Source organism: Hemitrygon akajei, chromosome 19, assembly GCF_048418815.1.
Source record: "Hemitrygon akajei chromosome 19, sHemAka1.3, whole genome shotgun sequence".
Taxonomy (NCBI): domain Eukaryota; kingdom Metazoa; phylum Chordata; class Chondrichthyes; order Myliobatiformes; family Dasyatidae; genus Hemitrygon; species Hemitrygon akajei.
The window spans coordinates 1,458,944-1,477,182 of record NC_133142.1 but is presented as its reverse complement, the minus strand read 5'-3'; the positions used below and the strand labels follow the sequence as shown (position 1 = coordinate 1,477,182).

Sequence of the window (18,239 nt, the reverse complement as noted above, 5' to 3'; positions counted from 1 at the left end):
AGTGTGACCCTCCCTCAGTACCACTCCTCCCACAGCATGACCCTCCCTCGGTACCACCCCTCCCACAGTGTGACCCTCCCTCAGTGCCACCCATCCCACAGTGTACTCTAAATCAGCCATGATGGAACGATAGAGAAAACATGATGGGCTGAATGGCCTAATTCTGCTCCTATGTCTTATGGTGCTGTGACAAAGTGGTAGATGTACACTGCAGTAAGACTTTAACAAGCTCCTGCATAGTAGGACATGGGATTTGAGGTGCTTTGGTAAACTGGATTGACAGGTTTAAGGTGAGAGAGGAAAGGTTTAACAGGGAACTGAGGGGTAAGTTTTCACAAAGAGGGTGCTGGGTGTACAGGACAAGCTGCCAGAGGAAGTGATACTGTTGGGTACAATTCATTTAAAATTTGTTTGATAGATACTGGGAAAGGGTGTGGTCAGACGAGGGCCAAATGCAAGCGATCAAGACTAGTGTAGACAGTGTGACCCTCCCTCAGTACCACCCCTCCCACAGTGTGACCCTCCCTCAGTACCACCCCTCCCACGGTGTGACCCTCCCTCGGTACCACTCCTCCCACAGTGTGACCCTCCCCCAGTACCCGCCCCTCCCACAGTGTGATCCTCCCTCGGTACCCGCCCCTCCCACAGTGTGACCCTCCCTCAGTACCACCCCTCCCACAGTGTGACCCTCCCACAGTGTGACCCTCCCTCAGTACCACCCCTCCCTCAGTGTGACCCTCCCACAGTGTGACCCTCCCTCAGTACCACCCCTCCCACAGTGTGACCCTCCCACAGTGTGACCCTCCCTCAGTACCACCCCTCCCTCAGTGTGACCCTCCCGCAGTGTGACCCTCCCTCGGTACCACCCCTCCCACAGTGTGACCCTCCCTCGGTACCCGCCCCTCCCACAGTGTGACCCTCCCTCAGTACAGCCCCTCCCGCAGTGACCCTCCCTCGGTACCACCCTCCCACAGTGTGACCCTCCCTCAGCACCACCCCTCCCACAGTGTGACCAACCCTCAGTACCACCCCTCCCGCAGTGTGACCCTCCCATGGTACCACCCTCCCACAGTGTGACCCTCCCTCGGTACCACTCCTCCCACGGTGTGACCCACCCTCAGTACCACCCCTCCCACAGTGTGACCCTCCCTCAGTACCACCCCTCCCTCAGCACCACTCCTCCCACAGTGTGACCCTCCCTCAGTACCACCCCTCCCACAGTGTGACCCACCCTCAGTACCACCCCTCCCACAGTGTGACCCTCCCTCAGTACCACCCCTCCCTCAGCACCACTCCTCCCACAGTGTGACCCTCCCTCAGCACCACTCCTCCTACAGTGTGACCCTCCCTCAATATCATCCCTCCCACAGTGTGACCCTCCCTCAGTATCACCCCTCCCACAGTGTGACCCTCCCTCGGTACCACCCCTCCCTCAGTGCCACCCCTCCCACAGTGTGACCCTCCCTCGGTACCACCCCAGAATGTGGAGCTGGCATGTTGTACTGTCTCTGAGTGGGAAGGAGCCCCAGGGTATGCCCTGCAGAATTTAACACCACACTGTTCTATAGTTTGAGGGCAAATGGGAGGCTTTTGTCCTGTCCCCAGTCGTGTTGGATATAATGTCTCACATTACTCTCTGGAAATTACTGTTATTCGACATCTCACAGACAAGGGGGTTTGTTCCGAGCCCTACCTCACATAGGACTGTAGCTGTGAATTAAATCACTTCACTATTTGGCAATATCAAGATCTGAATATATTGTCTTGTCAAGTTGGAATTGAGGTCGTGTCAGCCAAGTGGTTCCTGTGTCATCCCTGAAAAACTGGCTGCAATGACCTGAACCAGTCTGAGTGTCACATTACACACACACACACACACACACCCCAAAGACACAGATTCTGAATAGAATCTCTCCCCAAGAACCACCTACTTAGCACAGATGGCAACTCTCTTTGGTAATCTGCAAGTAGTGATTCACTGTGCGTAGCCTTCACAAGGGCGTTATCCAACTGTTTGGCAGCAGAACTGAAGCCCCACCTTTGAAACTGCACTTCTGGAGAGTAGATGGGACTTGTGAGGAAAGGACTTGCTTTGTGATAAATGCACGGAAGAACTTTGTGATGGATGCAGACTCTGTAGCTGGGAAGAACATTCTCATTTTTGATGGCTGAGAACACGTCCCAGGATTGAAATTGCATGAAGCACAGACCACTCCAGCACAGTCCAGGCCCTTCGGCCCATAAAGTTGTGCCAACCTTTTAACCTACTCCAGGATCAATCTAACCCTTTCCTCTTACGTAAGTCTCCACTTTTCTATCATCCAAGAGTCTCTTAAATGTCCCTAATGTATTTCCTGCTACCACCACCCCTGGCAGGGTGTTCCACATACTCACCCGACTGTGTAAAAATCCTATATTTGACATTCCCTCAATACTTTCCTCCAATCAACTTAAAATTATGTCCCCTTGTATTAGCCATTGCCATCCTGGGAAAACATTTCAGGCTGTCTGCTCTATGTGTGCATCTTATCTTGTACACCTCCATCAAGTCACCTCTTAAAGCCTAGCTTGCTTAACCTATACTTGTAAGATATGCTCTAATCCAGGCAAAATCCTGGTAAATTTCCAATGCAACCTCTCTAAATTAACTTATTCTTCCTATAGAGGTGACTGAACACAATGGTCCAAGTGCAGTTTAGGGTTAGGGTTTTATTGAGCTGTAATGTTACTCAGTTCCTGAGTAATGAAGGCCAACACACCAAACACCTTCTTTGGCTGAAGGATGCTGAATCTGTGGAATTGATTGCCTCAGGAGGCTGTGGAGGGAAACTATCCGTGAACGGTTCACTAACGGGAATAATCTCCTGCTGACCGCCTGTCCAGACTCAACCTGGCCCTGTCCACCCACTGATCAGCCTTGATGGAATATCAGAGCAGACTCGATGGGCTGAATGGCCTAATTCTGTTCTTATGAGCAATATATGGCACCTCCTTGGGGCGGGCACAGCATAGAGTGGGCAGGTTGGGAGGTGGTCCGGGGTGCGGTGCAGATATGAAAGGGAACAACCACCAGGGAAGTGTACAAACACAAGCCGTTCTGCCAATGCTGGAAACACTGAGCACCCCAGTAGCATGATACTGTTACAGCTCAGGCTGTCCGAGCTGTGGGCTCATTTCTGGCTGTCTGTGAGGAGCTTGTACATTCTCCCATGTGCATGTGGGTTCTCTCTGGGTGCTCTGGTTTCCTCCCACAGTCCAAAAGCGTACCAGTTAGTAGGTTAATTGGCCATTGTAAATTGTCCTGTGATTAGGGTCAGGTTAAATGGATGGGCTGCTGGACTGGAAGCACCTGTTATACCTCTACGTAGAGTGGATTCTGGTTAACTGGGTCATCGGTCAGTTGTGGCAGTCTTTTATTTGGGACAACTCTTAAAGAACAAAATCTAATCAAGAAAATAGCCAGGATTCACTTTGTTTATTTGGGACACTATGCCACTTAATTGGGACAGAAGCCTTGCTGAACAATTTCTAACTAGCCTCAGTCACGTGCTTAGAAATTACTCTATACTTAAAGCAAACAGTTTTTAAATATTGTTATTTGCCTGTGTTTGTGTTCAAAAAGCAATGCTTTTTGTCACTGATAGTTGATGAAAAATAAGCATTAAGATAATTCAGAACTGTATGGCTAGGAATAGAAATGAAACAATTTCCCTACTTCAACAAGTTAGGAACTACGAAGAACTTGAAGGTATCGACAATCGTCTTGAATGTTACAGTGAAAACGAAGATTTGAGGATACAACCATCGAAGGCATTGTGTGAAGGCAGTCCATTCTCTGAACCAGGTGTCTGCCCTGATTTTGTCCATTTACAGTCAGAACACAGCAGGATACACTGGATGAATTCCTCCGTTGTCAACTATTATAAACTAATACACAGATTTCATTTACTGTAGTAGTATCAATAGTGTTCTAATTTGTTCTGTATTTAATTTAAATACACAATGTGTCACACAGTTAAATGGTAATTTGCCTTTTTTATATTTTTTCACTATTTCCATGCAATTATGGCTAATTAGAGAAACCACTTAATTGGGCCAAAGTGCCTGATGCGTCCCAATTCTACTGTATGCTGGAGGAACTCAGTGGGTCTATGGAGGGGAACTCACAGATGACACTTTGGGTCAAGGCCCTTCTTCTGGGAATGTGTATGAGCTATCTTTGAAGGTTAATGGGAATATGACCAACTCCATCCTCATTGACCCCTCTGTCTCTCGCCAGGTTGTCTACTTCACCGCCCTATTTCCCTACCTGGTCCTGGTGATTCTCCTCGCCCATGGGGTATCCCTGCCTGGAGCTCTGGATGGCATCATTTACTACCTGAAACCAGACTGGTCCAAACTGGCCGAAGCTCAGGTAAGCGGCGGAGAGCCCCATCCCTCGTCCTTCCAGCCCTCTTTCGTTTCCTTTGTACCGTCTACTGATTCTGGGGAGCTCCCATAAGAGCTTGTCTCTTTGAGCTGTTGTCCAGGCTGCTCCCAGCGGAGTTCCGGAGACCCAGGGGAGTCACTGGGATTGAGGCAGCGACCGTTTCACTGGGGAAGTTCTGTTTTGGTTGTAGTTGTTGGACCTGAGGTTCTGCCCACACAACCACTGCACATTCTGCTACTGCCTTTATAGAATGTTTTATTTTACCTGGTTTCTCTTGAAGGTTTGGATTGATGCAGGAACCCAGATCTTTTTCTCATATGCGATTGGATTAGGAGCACTTACAGCACTAGGCAGCTACAATCGTTTTAACAACAACTGCTACAGGTAACCTGGCAACGCAGGAGCGACACGTTGTTCTTGTCGGTTATATTTTATATCTGAGCCATCATTCCGAGCGTTTGGCAGAGGAGGGGTTGTTGGAGGGGATACCAATACCCAGGTGTCACAGTCTGACACCCAAGAGTGACCCCTGAGGGTGGGGGGATTCTACTGTCCTAATCCTCCCCTGGCAAACATCTGGCCAAGCTACCCTTTGTCCTGGGCCACCCCCTGAGCGTGGGGATTGGGTTCCAACCTAGGGAAGGGCCGGAATTGCCTACCTCTGGCACAGTGTGGTCACAGCAGGATCAGCCAGCCACTGGCACAGTGGTCACAGCTGAAACTGCCCACCACTGGCACAGTGTGGTCACAGCTGAATTGGCCAGTCACTGGCACAAGATGGTCACAGCTGGAATGGCCGGCCACTGGCACAGTGGTCACAGCTGAAGCTGCCCACCTCTGGCACAGTGTGGTCACAGCAGGATCAGCCAGCCACTGGCACAGTGGTCACAGCTGAAACTGCCCACCACTGGCACAGTGTGGTTATAGCTGAATTGGCCAGTCACTGGCACAAGATGGTCACAGCTGGAATGGCCGGCCACTGGCACAGGATGGTCACAGCTGAAACTGCCCACCACTGGCACAGTGTGGTGATAGCTGAATTGGTCAGTCACTGGCACAAGATGGTCACAGCTGGAATGGCCGGCCACTGGCACAGGATGGTCACAGCTGGAATGGCCGGCCACTGGCACAAGATGGTCATAGCTGAAACTGCCCACCACTGGCACAGTGTGGTTATAGCTGAATTGGCCAGTCACTGGCACAAGATGGTCACAGCTGGAATGGCCAGCCACTGGCACAGTTCACAACTGGAGCTACTGATGACTTGCACAGTTTGGTCACAACTGGATTGGCCAGTCACTGGCACATGGTGGTCACAGCTGGAACAGCCGGCCACTGGCAGTGTGTGGTAGCTGGAACAGCTGTCCACTGGCATAATCTGGTTACAGCTGGCACCAGTGGACACTGGCACTGGAAAGGGTTGCCCCCTGCTCCCTCTACACGGTTTCCCCTAAGCTGCCCGGCATCAGTTATGTTACTGGGTAAACCCACCCCCTTAGAAATGGGGTTGGTGAACGGATGGCTCTAAGCAAGGGTGCCTGGATTTGCCTCCCACCCCTCCTCCAATACGCCTATGGTTCTCAGTCAGCGGTAAACCTGTGCCCACCACAGGAGGAAAGTGGGGCTGTGTTTGTAAAGGGCCAAACCCCACCCCTCGCTTCCAGCGGTCAGACCGCGTGGGGGTGCAGCAGGTACACAGGTGAAAGGCAACATCTGTCTTAGTCACAGACTGACACAGGCACGTCTTCCCCCAACATACCCTCCATCCCCACACCCACCCTCCATCCTCACCCCCAACCCACACCTATCCTCCCCAACCCACAGCTACCCTCCATCCTCACCTACCCTCCATCCTCACCCCCAACCCACACCTACCCTCCATCCCCACACCCACCCTCCATCCTCACCCCCAACCCACACCTACCCTCCAACCTCACCCTCAACCCACACCTACCCTCCATCCTCACCCAACCCACAACTACCCTCCATCCTCACCCCCAACCCTCCATCCTCACCCCCAACCCACACCTACCCTCCATCCTCATCCAACCCACACCAACCCTCCATCCTCACCCCCAACCCACACCTACCCTCCATCCTCACCCCCAACCCACACCTACCCTCCATCCCCACACCCACCCTCCATCCTCACCCCCAACCCACACCTACCCTCCAACCTCACCCTCAACCCACACCTACCCTCCATCCTCACCCAACCCACAACTACCCTCCATCCTCACCCCCAACCCTCCATCCTCACCCCCAACCCACACCTACCCTCCATCCTCATCCAACCCACACCAACCCTCCATCCTCACCCCCAACCCACACCTACCCTCCATCCTCACCCAACCCACACCTACCCTCCATCCTCACCCCAACAAACACCTACCCTCCATACTCACCCCAACACACACCCACCCTCCATCCTCACCCCCAACCCACACCTACCCTCCATCCTCACCCCCAACCCACACCTACCCTCCATCCTCACCCCCAACCCACACCTACCCTCCATCCTCACCCAACCCACAACTACCCTCCATCCTCACCCCCAACCCTCCATCCTCACCCCCAACCCACACCTACCCTCCATCCTCACCCTCAACCCACATCTACCCTCCATCCTCACCCAACCCACACCTACCCTCCATCCTCACCCCCAACCCACACCTACCCTCCATCCTCAACCAACCCACACCCACCATCCTCCTCACCCTCAACCCACACCTACCCTCCATCCCCACACCCACCCTCCATCCTCACCCCCAACCCACAATTACCCTCCATCCTCACCCCCAACCCACACCTACCCTCCATCCTCACCCTCAACCCACACCTACCCTCCATCCCCACACCCACCCTCCATCCTCACCCCCAACCCACACCTATCCTCCATCCACCCCAACCCTCACCCATCCTCCATCCTCACCCCTAACCCACAACCACACTCCATCCTCACCCAACCTACACCAACCCTCCATCCTCACCCCAACAAACACCTACCCTTCATACTCACCCCAACACACACCCACCCTCCATCCTCACCTCAACCCACACCTACCCTCCATCCTCACCCTCAACCCACACCTACCCTCCATCCTCACCCAACCCACACCCACCCTCCATCCTCACCCTCAACCCACACCCACCCTCCATCCTCACCCAACCCACACCAACCCTCCATCCTCACCCAACCCACACCTACCCTCCATCCTCACCCTCAACCCACACCTACCCTCAATCCTCACCCCAACAAACACCTACCCTCCATCCTCACCCCAACAAACACCAACCCTCCATCCTCACCCAACCCACACCCACCCTCCATCCTCACCCTCAACCCACACCCACCCTCCATCCTCACCCAACCCACACCAACCCTCCATCCTCACCCCAACAAACACCTACCCTCCATCCTCACCCAACCTACACCAACCCTCCATCCTCACCCCAACAAACACCTACCCTCCATACTCACCCCAACACACACCCACCCTCCATCCTCACCCCAACCCACACCTACCCTCCATCGTCACCCTCAACCCACACCTACCCTCCATCCTCACCCAACCCACAACTACCCTCCATCCTCACCCCCAACCCACACCAACCCTCCATCCTCACCCCCAACCCACACCTACCCTCCATCCTCACCCAACCCACACCTACCCTCCATCCTCACCCCAACAAACACCTACCCTCCATACTCACCCCAACACACACCCACCCTCCATCCTCACCCCCAACCCACACCTACCCTCCATCCTCACCCCAACAAACACCCACCCTCCATCCTCACCCCCAACCCACACCTACCCTCCATCCTCACCCTCAACCCACATCTACCCTCCATCCTCACCCAACCCACACCTACCCTCCATCCTCACCCCCAACCCACACCTACCCTCCATCCTCAACCAACCCACACCCACCCTCCATCCTCACCCTCAACCCACACCTACCCTCCATCCCCACACCCACCCTCCATCCTCACCCCCAACCCACAATTACCCTCCATCCTCACCCCCAACCCACACCTACCCTCCATCCTCACCCTCAACCCACACATACCCTCCATCCCCACACCCACCCTCCATCCTCACCCCCAACCCACACCTATCCTCCATCCACCCCAACCCTCACCCATCCTCCATCCTCACCCCTAACCCACAACCACCCTCCATCCTCACCCAACCTACACCAACCCTCCATCCTCACCCCAACAAACACCTACCCTTCATACTCACCCCAACACACACCCACCCTCCATCCTCACCCCAACAAACACCCACCCTCCATCCTCACCCCCAACCCACACCTACCCTCCATCCTCACCCTCAACCCACATCTACCCTCCATCCTCACCCAACCCACACCTACCCTCCATCCTCACCCCCAACCCACACCTACCCTCCATCCTCAACCAACCCACACCCACCCTCCATCCTCACCCTCAACCCACACCTACCCTCCATCCTCACCCTCAACCCACATCTACCCTCCATCCTCACCCAACCCACACCTACCCTCCATCCTCACCCCCAACCCACACCTACCCTCCATCCTCAACCAACCCACACCCACCCTCCATCCTCACCTCAACCCACACCTACCCTCCATCCTCACCCTCAACCCACACCTACCCTCCATCCTCACCCAACCCACACCCACCCTCCATCCTCACCCTCAACCCACACCCACCCTCCATCCTCACCCAACCCACACCAACCCTCCATCCTCACCCAACCCACACCTACCCTCCATCCTCACCCTCAACCCACACCTACCCTCAATCCTCACCCCAACAAACACCTACCCTCCATCCTCACCCCAACAAACACCAACCCTCCATCCTCACCCAACCCACACCCACCCTCCATCCTCACCCTCAACCCACACCCACCCTCCATCCTCACCCAACCCACACCAACCCTCCATCCTCACCCCAACAAACACCTACCCTCATTCCTCACCCAACCTACACCAACCCTCCATCCTCACCCCAACAAACACCTACCCTCCATACTCACCCCAACACACACCCACCCTCCATCCTCACCCCAACCCACACCTACCCTCCATCGTCACCCTCAACCCACACCTACCCTCCATCCTCACCCAACCCACAACTACCCTCCATCCTCACCCCCAACCCACACCAACCCTCCATCCTCACCCCCAACCCACACCTACCCTCCATCCTCACCCAACCCACACCTACCCTCCATCCTCACCCCAACAAACACCTACCCTCCATACTCACCCCAACACACACCCACCCTCCATCCTCACCCCCAACCCACACCTACCCTCCATCCTCACCCCAACAAACACCCACCCTCCATCCTCACCCCCAACCCACACCTACCCTCCATCCTCACCCAACCCACACCTACCCTCCATCCTCACCCCCAACCCACACCTACCCTCCATCCTCAACCAACCCACACCCACCCTCCATCCTCACCCTCAACCCACACCCACCCTCCATCCTCACCCCCAACCCACAATTACCCTCCATCCTCACCCCCAACCCACACCTACCCTCCATCCTCACCCTCAACCCACACCTACCCTCCATCCCCACACCCACCCTCCATCCTCACCCCCAACCCACACCTATCCTCCATCCACCCCAACCCTCACCCATCCTCCATCCTCACCCCTAACCCACAACCACCCTCCATCCTCACCCAACCTACACCAACCCTCCATCCTCACCCCAACAAACACCTACCCTTCATACTCACCCCAACACACACCCACCCTCCATCCTCACCCCAACCCACACCTACCCTCCATCCTCACCCTCAACCCACACCTACCCTCCATCCTCACCCAACCCACACCCACCCTCCATCCTCACCCTCAACCCACACCCACCCTCCATCCTCACCCTCAACCCACACCCACCCTCCATCCTCACCCAACCCACACCAACCCTCCATCCTCACCCCAACAAACACCTACCCTCCATCCTCACCCTCAACCCACACCTACCCTCCATCCTCACCCAACCCACACCAACCCTCCATTCTCACCCCAACAAACACCTACCCTCCATCACCCCAACAAACACCTACCCTCCATCCTCACCCAACCCACACCTACCCTCCATCCTCACCCCAACAAACACCTACCCTCCATCCTCACCCCCAACCCACACCTACCCTCCATCCTCACCCAACCCACACCAACCCTCCATTCTCACTCCAACAAACACCTACCCTCCATCCTCACCCTCAACCCACACCTACCCTCCATCCTCACCCAACCCACACCCACCCTCCATCCTCACCCAACCCACACCCACCCTCCATCCTCACCCCAACACACACCCACCCTCCATCCTCACCCTCAACCCACACCTACCCTCCATCCTCACCCCCAACAAACACCTACCCTCCATACTCACCCCAACCCACACCTACCCTCCATCCTCACCCCCAACAAACACCTACCCTCCATACTCACCCCAACCCACACCTACCCTCCATCCTCACCCCTAACCCACACCCACCCTCCATCCTCACCCAACCCACACCTACCCTCCATCCTCACCCCCAACAAACACCTACCCTCCATACTCACCCAACCCACACCCACCCTCCATCCTCACCCAACCCACACCAACCCTCCATCCTCCCCAACCCACACCTACCCTCCATACTCACCCCAACCCACACCTACCCTCCATCCTCCCCAACCCACACCTACCCTCCATCCTCACCCCCAACAAACACCTACCCTCCATACTCACCTCAACCCACACCCACCCTCCATCCTCACCCCTAACCCATACCAGCCACCACACTATCACAGAACCCCTCATCCATAACACGTCTTTACCCCCACCTCTGGCCCTTACCCTTGCCCATCATACCATCCCTCCCCCCCCACTTCTCATCCACAGTGGCCCCACCCACTCTCCATGTTTCACTGGTGGGTCTGCACTCTGCCGGGAAATGTGTGATCAACTCTCCCCATTCCCTGGTCATCACGGTCAGTGCAGCTATGATCCAGTGCTGAACTGTTTTCGTCTGCCATCCCAGTCATAGACCCATCCCTCACCAACGGGTAGTCCCCTTGACCTCTCCCAGTGACCTGACTCCTGAACCCAACTGGAGGTCTGACCCCTCAACTCTCCTGACCTCTGTTTCTGCGCCTCATTACCACAGGAGCAGCAGTCTTGTGTTTGCTGCTCGGGAGGGTCCCTACAGACCCCAGAGCTCAGGTTTCGATAGACTTTGCCTGACTTTGTGTGAGTGGTCGGACAGCACATCACAGCACAGCTTCTTTTGTCCGCTGAGGGTGTTGTCCCCCGAACTCGCCCATGGCGTCTCACTGTCTGTAGCAGGTGGTTGTTGTAACCTCTGTTCTCCTCTCCCACCTGACCCGATTCTCCCATCTCCCAGAACCCCACCAACTCCCCAGGCCACCTCTCCCACCCATGCCCACACTCAAACCCGCTCACAGACCTGATATCCACACCACCCCATCCTCAACCCCTCCCAACCCCAGATCCACTCCCAACCTTTCAAGCACTTCCCCAATCTCTCTTCCTGCCCCAATCACTCTATTCCCACCCCATTTACTCAACCCTTCTCCATACTCTCCTCATCTGACCCACCTCTGTCCCTCAGTCTCCTTCCCCGTCACTACCCTTGACATTGGCCATTGTCCCTGGTTTTCCTACTTCCCTCCTCCCTGTTCCTTCACATCCTGATCCAACAGCTTGTTTCTTCCCAAACTTTTCTGTCTGATGGTGGAGGGGTCATGCTGATGAGCGCTGACATGCTGGTGTTACCCTGAGAGCACTGCTTTGTCTCGTGGAAGGAGCTCGGAGCCCAGGGCTGTTCTCTTTCTCTGAGAATCTCTGCAATTCCACTTGGAAATGTTGAATCAGCGTTGGCTTCCTGGTCGGGTAGTATTTGAGAAGTGACATGCTCTGATTCCTCAGGCGCTCTGTCGTGTCTCTGACACCTTGCTGTGCCCCTCCACCTAACATACAGAAGGCAGAATTGCTCGCAGGTATCCTTTACCAGGAAACCTCGAGAAGGCTGTGCTTAAAGTGACAGTGTTCTCTCTGGGCTCTCCAAACCCAGGCCCAGCACACGGCTTCATTTCCTCTGGGACTTCCCACAGTCAGCACTGGCACTCTGGCAGACACTGGATGTCACGGGGGGGAGTGTGTTGGAGGTGGCTCTAACACTGCCAGTGTTTGAGATTGCCAATGCTGTGGGAGTGTCCCAACTCCAGTCTGGAGCAGTCCAGACTCACTGAGGTTCCTTGTCAATGGCCCCTGGCTGTGCTTGATGTCAGGGATTTTCACCACCTCTGAACCTGAACTGTGTGACTACAGTAACACTAACATACCTCAGAAAAAGAAATCCCCCTTCCCTCCATGCTGGTCAAACTGTCCCAGGTATCAAACCCCTGCAGCAGCTCAGAATGACACCCCTGGCCACTCCACTCTGCTTCAGCAGGGCAGTAAGTATGGCCACATGTGCTGGGGCAGGAGAGGCAGCTGAGATCTGGTGCCAAGCTCTGGTAGGTAGGCAGCACTGCAGGCTGGGTCTGGGGACAGAGTAGACAAAGCGAACGTCCCTGATGTCAGTACTGGGTTTCCACAGCGCTTGACCCAATGATGATGGTGATGCCTTTCCGAGACACCTGGTCAGCCAGCACTGGTGCTTAATTAGCTGGAAATTGTGGAGGACATGTCAACTGTCCAATCGGTTATTGGGCCCTGTCCATTCGGTTATTGGGCCCTGTCCAGTCGGTTATTGGGCCCTGTCCAGTCGGTTATTGGGCCCCGTTCCATTGGTTACTGGGCTGTATCCAATTGGTTACTGGGCCCCGTTCCATTGGTTACTGGGCCCTGTCCAATCGGTTACTGGATTGTGTCCAATTGGTTACTGGGTCCTGTCCAATCGGTTACTGGATTGTGTCCAATTGGTTACTGGGTCCTGTCCAATCGGTTACTGGGCTGTATCCAGTCGGTTACTGGGCCCTGTCCCTTCGGTTACTGGGCCCTGTCCCATTGGTTACTGGGTCCTGTCTAATCGGTTACTGGGCCCTGTCTAATCGGTTACTGGGCCCTGTCTAATCGGTTACTGGGCTATATCCAATCGGTTACTGGATTGTGTCCAATTGGTTACTGGGCCCTGTCCAATCAGTTACTGAGGCCAAGTGTCCAATCAGAGACTGGGTTCACCGGCTGATGTTTCTGTGGGAACTTTGGACACATCTCACTCTCTTGGTCCCAAAGTTTGCAGTTACATTTGGGGTCCTGAGCCAATTGGCCTCTGGACCAAAGGCTAACTCCAGCAGTACTACACAGGACATTCAATTACCAGCATCCGTCCCACTCACACCCACCCAGTTACGGTCTGCATTTCACCCTTACCCTTCACACTGTACTCAGCTTATCCCTTCCCCCTGCTCCTTCGCCACTTCAACACTGTGTCATCGGGACACAGCAACACTAACAGGTATTTACTTCCAGGCATGGTTTGTACTTTGGGACGTGCCCTGGATCAGGTGGAGGAGAACAGCCCTTGCTCTGCATTGTACACAGATGATCCTTTCGGTTGGGGTGTCTGAATAAGAACACACAGCCATTATAGTGGTACTCACGGTTTGAGGTGTGTGGCTCTGGACTGGTTGTATACCACCAGCTCCTAAAGAGGGTGGAACTCCAAAGTGGGTCACTCTTGTCTCTAACGTAAACAGACTTCTGTTCGCCCTCTGCTTCTACTGGGCCTTATGAGCAATCAGGAATAGAGTGAAGCCTCTTGTGATAACGTGGGATCACATAGTCAACCCTTCTGTAGTAGGGAGTTACGTGTAACGTGGGCATGAACCAGCAGGGAATATGTGGGGATGGACGTGTGTCAGCAGGTAGTTCTGTGTGATCAGTGGGCAGTTACACATATGTACCGGGGGAGTTACACATATGTACCAGTAGGGAATTACACATATGTACTGGGGGGAGTTATGTGTGATCAGTGGGTCATTTCACATATGTACCAGGGGCAGTTACGTGTGAGTGGACATGTGTCAGTGGGGAATTTCACATATTCACTGGGGGGAGTTAAGTGCGAATGGACATGTGTCAGTGGGCAATTTCACATATGTACCAGTGGGCAGTTATGTGTGTCAGTGGGGAATTTCACATATTCACTGGGGGGAGTTATGTGTGAACAGTGGGGAGTTTCACATATGTACCGTGGGGAGTTATATGTGAACATACATGCTGAAGGGAGCCTGCTGATAGGTTAGTGAAGGTATGGAGTATAAGCCTTTGTGGGAAATGTCTGTCTTGTTCTCACATCAGCAGCTTTAGGTATTCCATCCAGGTCCGGTGGAAATCTTCGACTGTGATATCTGAGTGCTGGATCACACTGCACAATTCTCTGTAGACCAGTCAGCCTCTGGGGTTCCTGCAGCAGACTGGCACCAATATTTCTCTTGTTTTCACTGTGTGTTAGTATCTCCCTTTGACAGGTCTCTTTGGGAGTATATCTTATGATCTGTCTGCTAATAACTTGCTCTTGTATGTATCCAACCCTTCCTGTGTCCTTGACTGTTGAGCATCTTTCTGTCTAAAGCCTCTGTATTCCCCGGCCTCCGGAGAATGTCCTCCCAGCAGCCGTAATCCGGTTATGTCTTCACTTCTGATTTTTGACTTGTGGTGCACTGTGGAAGAGCGGATGGTTCTGTTTAAGGAGGTTGTATACAGAGGAGGAGATCCTGCTCTACGCTGGGCTAAGTATCTGAGTTTGGAGTCTGATTAGAACTACGGTGTGCTGGACCTTCGGGAACCCACCATAACTTGTGCTCCTGTCTGCGTGCTTCATTCACAGAGATGCCTACCTCCTGGCACTGATCAACAGCACCACCAGCTTCTTCTCGGGCTTTGTCGTCTTCTCCGTGCTGGGCTTCATGGCGTCTGAACAAGGAGTGGACATCTCAAAGGTGGCAGAATCTGGTGAGAGCTTGCATGTCCCATGGATGGTAGAATTGTCCAGAGCTCATCTACATCAACCACCATGCACACCAATGCTGCTTCTGTTTGCCTACATCAGGCGCATATCCCCTGCACCTTTCCTATTCCTGGACCTGTCCACATAAAACATTGGAGCAGAATTAGGTCATTTGGCTCAAGTCATGGCTGATTTATTATCCCTCTCAACCCTATTCTCCTCCCTTCTCCCCATAACATGCCCTGACTAGTCAAGAACTTATTAACATCCACTTTAAATATAACTGTTTTGTACAGCCCAACTTATACTCAATGCTTTGGCCAATGAAGACAAACGTACAAAATGCCACCTTCACTGCCCTAGCCACCTGTGACACTACTTTCAGACAGATGTAAACTTGCACCCCAAGGTCTCTTTGCCCATCAACACTCTCTAGGTCCCTGCCATTTACTCTGTATGCCCGACCAGAGCCTGACTTTCCAAAGTACATGACCTCACACTGATCTGGACTAAATTTCACCTGCCACTATTCTGCCCAATTTTCTGCTAATCCAAGTCCCACTGTATTCTTGGACAACCTTCTTCACTGCCGACGACACGGTCAATTTTTGTATCACCTGCAAATTTACTACTCATTAGCCCAATGTTCTCATCCAATTTGGGACATCAATAGAGCTAGGCCAAGAAGTGTCAGATGGAGTTCAATTGGGAAACGTGTGAGGTGATTCATGTGTGAAGGTCACATGCAAAGCAAAACAAAGGATTAATGATAGGATTCCTAACAGTGTGGAAGAACAGAGGGACGTTGGGCTCCATGTCCATAGCTCCCTAAAAGTTGCCACACAAGCTGATAGGGTTGTTAAGAAGGTGTGTTGGTCTTCATTAGTTGGCAGATTGAGTTCAAGAGTTGTAAGTAATGTTGCAACTCTATAAAACTCTGTTAGACCACACTTGGAATATTGTGTTCTGTTCTGGTCACTTCTGAGGAAGGATGTGGAAGCTTTAGAGAGGGTACAGAGGAGAATTAGCGGGATGCTGCCTGGATTACAGAGCATGTCTTATGAGACTAAGTTGAACAAACTAGGGTTTTTCTCTTTGGAGCAAAGGATGTTGAGAGATTACTCGATAGAGATACAGATAGAGTGGACAGCTAGGGTGAGAAGGACTAATACAAAGGGGCATAATTTTAAGTGGAGTGTGTCAGAGGTAGTTTTTTTACACCGAGAGTGGTGAGTTTCAGGGGTGGTATTAGAAGGAAACACATTACAGACATTTAAGAGACTCTTAGAAAGACAGATGGATGACTGAAAAGTTGGAGGGCTGTGTGGGAGGGAAGTGTAGGTTGATCTTAGAGCAGATTAATAGGTTGCCACAACACTGTGGGCTGAAGGGCCTAGACTGTGCTGTACTGCTCTGTGCTCAATGTTCTAATAATTTCTTTAATTTACAAGAGTCACAGAGCCAGTTCCTGCAGTGTACCGTTTCTTACACCCTTCAGTCAGAGAAAAATCCATCCAAAACTTCTCTGCCACTCTGACAGGGTAGATTGCAGAATAATTCCCCAAATCACAGATCCACAAAACAAGAAGGTTTTAGGGTCAGGGAGGGAGAGAAATTCGTAGGGGATCTGCTGCTTATTTCAGATGGCCAAGTTGTGGCAACAGTTCCCTTTTACCTCATTAGTTCTCTGAAACAACTTGGAATCCTACAGCAAAAACGAGGAAATCTGCAGATGCTGGAAATTCAAACAACACACACAAAATGCTGGTGGAACACAGCAGGCCAGGCAGCATCTATAGGGAGAAGCACTGTTGACGTTTCGGGCCGAGACCCTTCGTCTGCCTGGCCTGCTGCGTTCCACCAGCATTTTGTGTGTGTTGCTTGGAATCCTACATCCATTTTACCTCTGTGAGGGCGCGGACATTTTTCCTCCTCCTTGCTTGTGGTGGTCAGAGTCTTCTAGAAAGTGGAGAGTAACTGGAAGACACTGCCAGAGAGAGCAGTCGAGGCAGAGTCTCTGAAAGACTTTAAAAGGTGTCTGGATGAGCACTTGAATCACTGAGACTCAGAGGACTCGGGAGGTGGGATTCGTACGGATAAGTGCACATCAGTCAGTGTGATTGTAGTGAGTGGAGTGGCCGGTTAGAGTCATACAGAAATATAAGATAGACAAATACCCTTCAGCCCATCCAGGCTAGTCTAAATTCACTGCTATCTGCCCAGCCTCACCCCTGCATGTACCTGTCCGAGTGTTGCTTAAATGATACTATTGTCCCTCCCTCAACCACTTCCTCTGGCAGCTCGTTCCACATCCTCACCACCCTCTGTGTGAAAAAGTTATCATTCAGCTCCCTGTTAAATACTTCCCCTCTCATCCTAAACCTACGCCCCCAGTTTTGGTTTCACTACCCTAGGGAAAAGACTGTTACAGTCCATCATATCTCTCTCTCTTATCATTTTAAACATGTCTGTAAGGTTGCCCCTCGCTCTCCTACGTTCCGAGGAATAAGGACCCAGCCTGGCTGACCTCTCCCTCTAACAGGTCCTGTGGTTCTGGCATCATCCTCGTAAATCTGACAATCCTAAAACAGTGACCAAAACTGTACAGCAAGTGTGGTCCTGCAACGATTCAGACAACTGTAACATCACTTCCCAACTCCTGCACTGTCCTAGACACTGCCATAGGACACGATGGCGATCTTAGCTGAGGTGGCCAGGTCACAGGTTTCATGCTTTGACCTTTGAAGGTATTGTGTTAATGTTACAATGGAACATTTACTGTCTTTAATAAATTATTGAATGCTGAGTGAAACAAGTCA

General features: G+C 52.8%; 1 protein-coding gene across 2 annotated transcripts in view; it reads left to right on the top strand.

Moving 5' to 3' along the window:
* The window catches only part of LOC140741690 (sodium- and chloride-dependent creatine transporter 1-like), a 124,639-nt gene that overhangs the window by 72,154 nt on the left and 34,246 nt on the right, over positions 1-18,239 (top strand). For both annotated transcript variants that reach the window (XM_073071975.1, XM_073071974.1), the window contains 3 exons: positions 4,280-4,414; positions 4,710-4,813; positions 15,301-15,425. In XM_073071975.1, the coding sequence (XP_072928076.1) occupies positions 4,280-4,414; positions 4,710-4,813; positions 15,301-15,425 (364 nt within the window). The remainder of the gene's footprint in view (positions 1-4,279; positions 4,415-4,709; positions 4,814-15,300; positions 15,426-18,239) is intronic.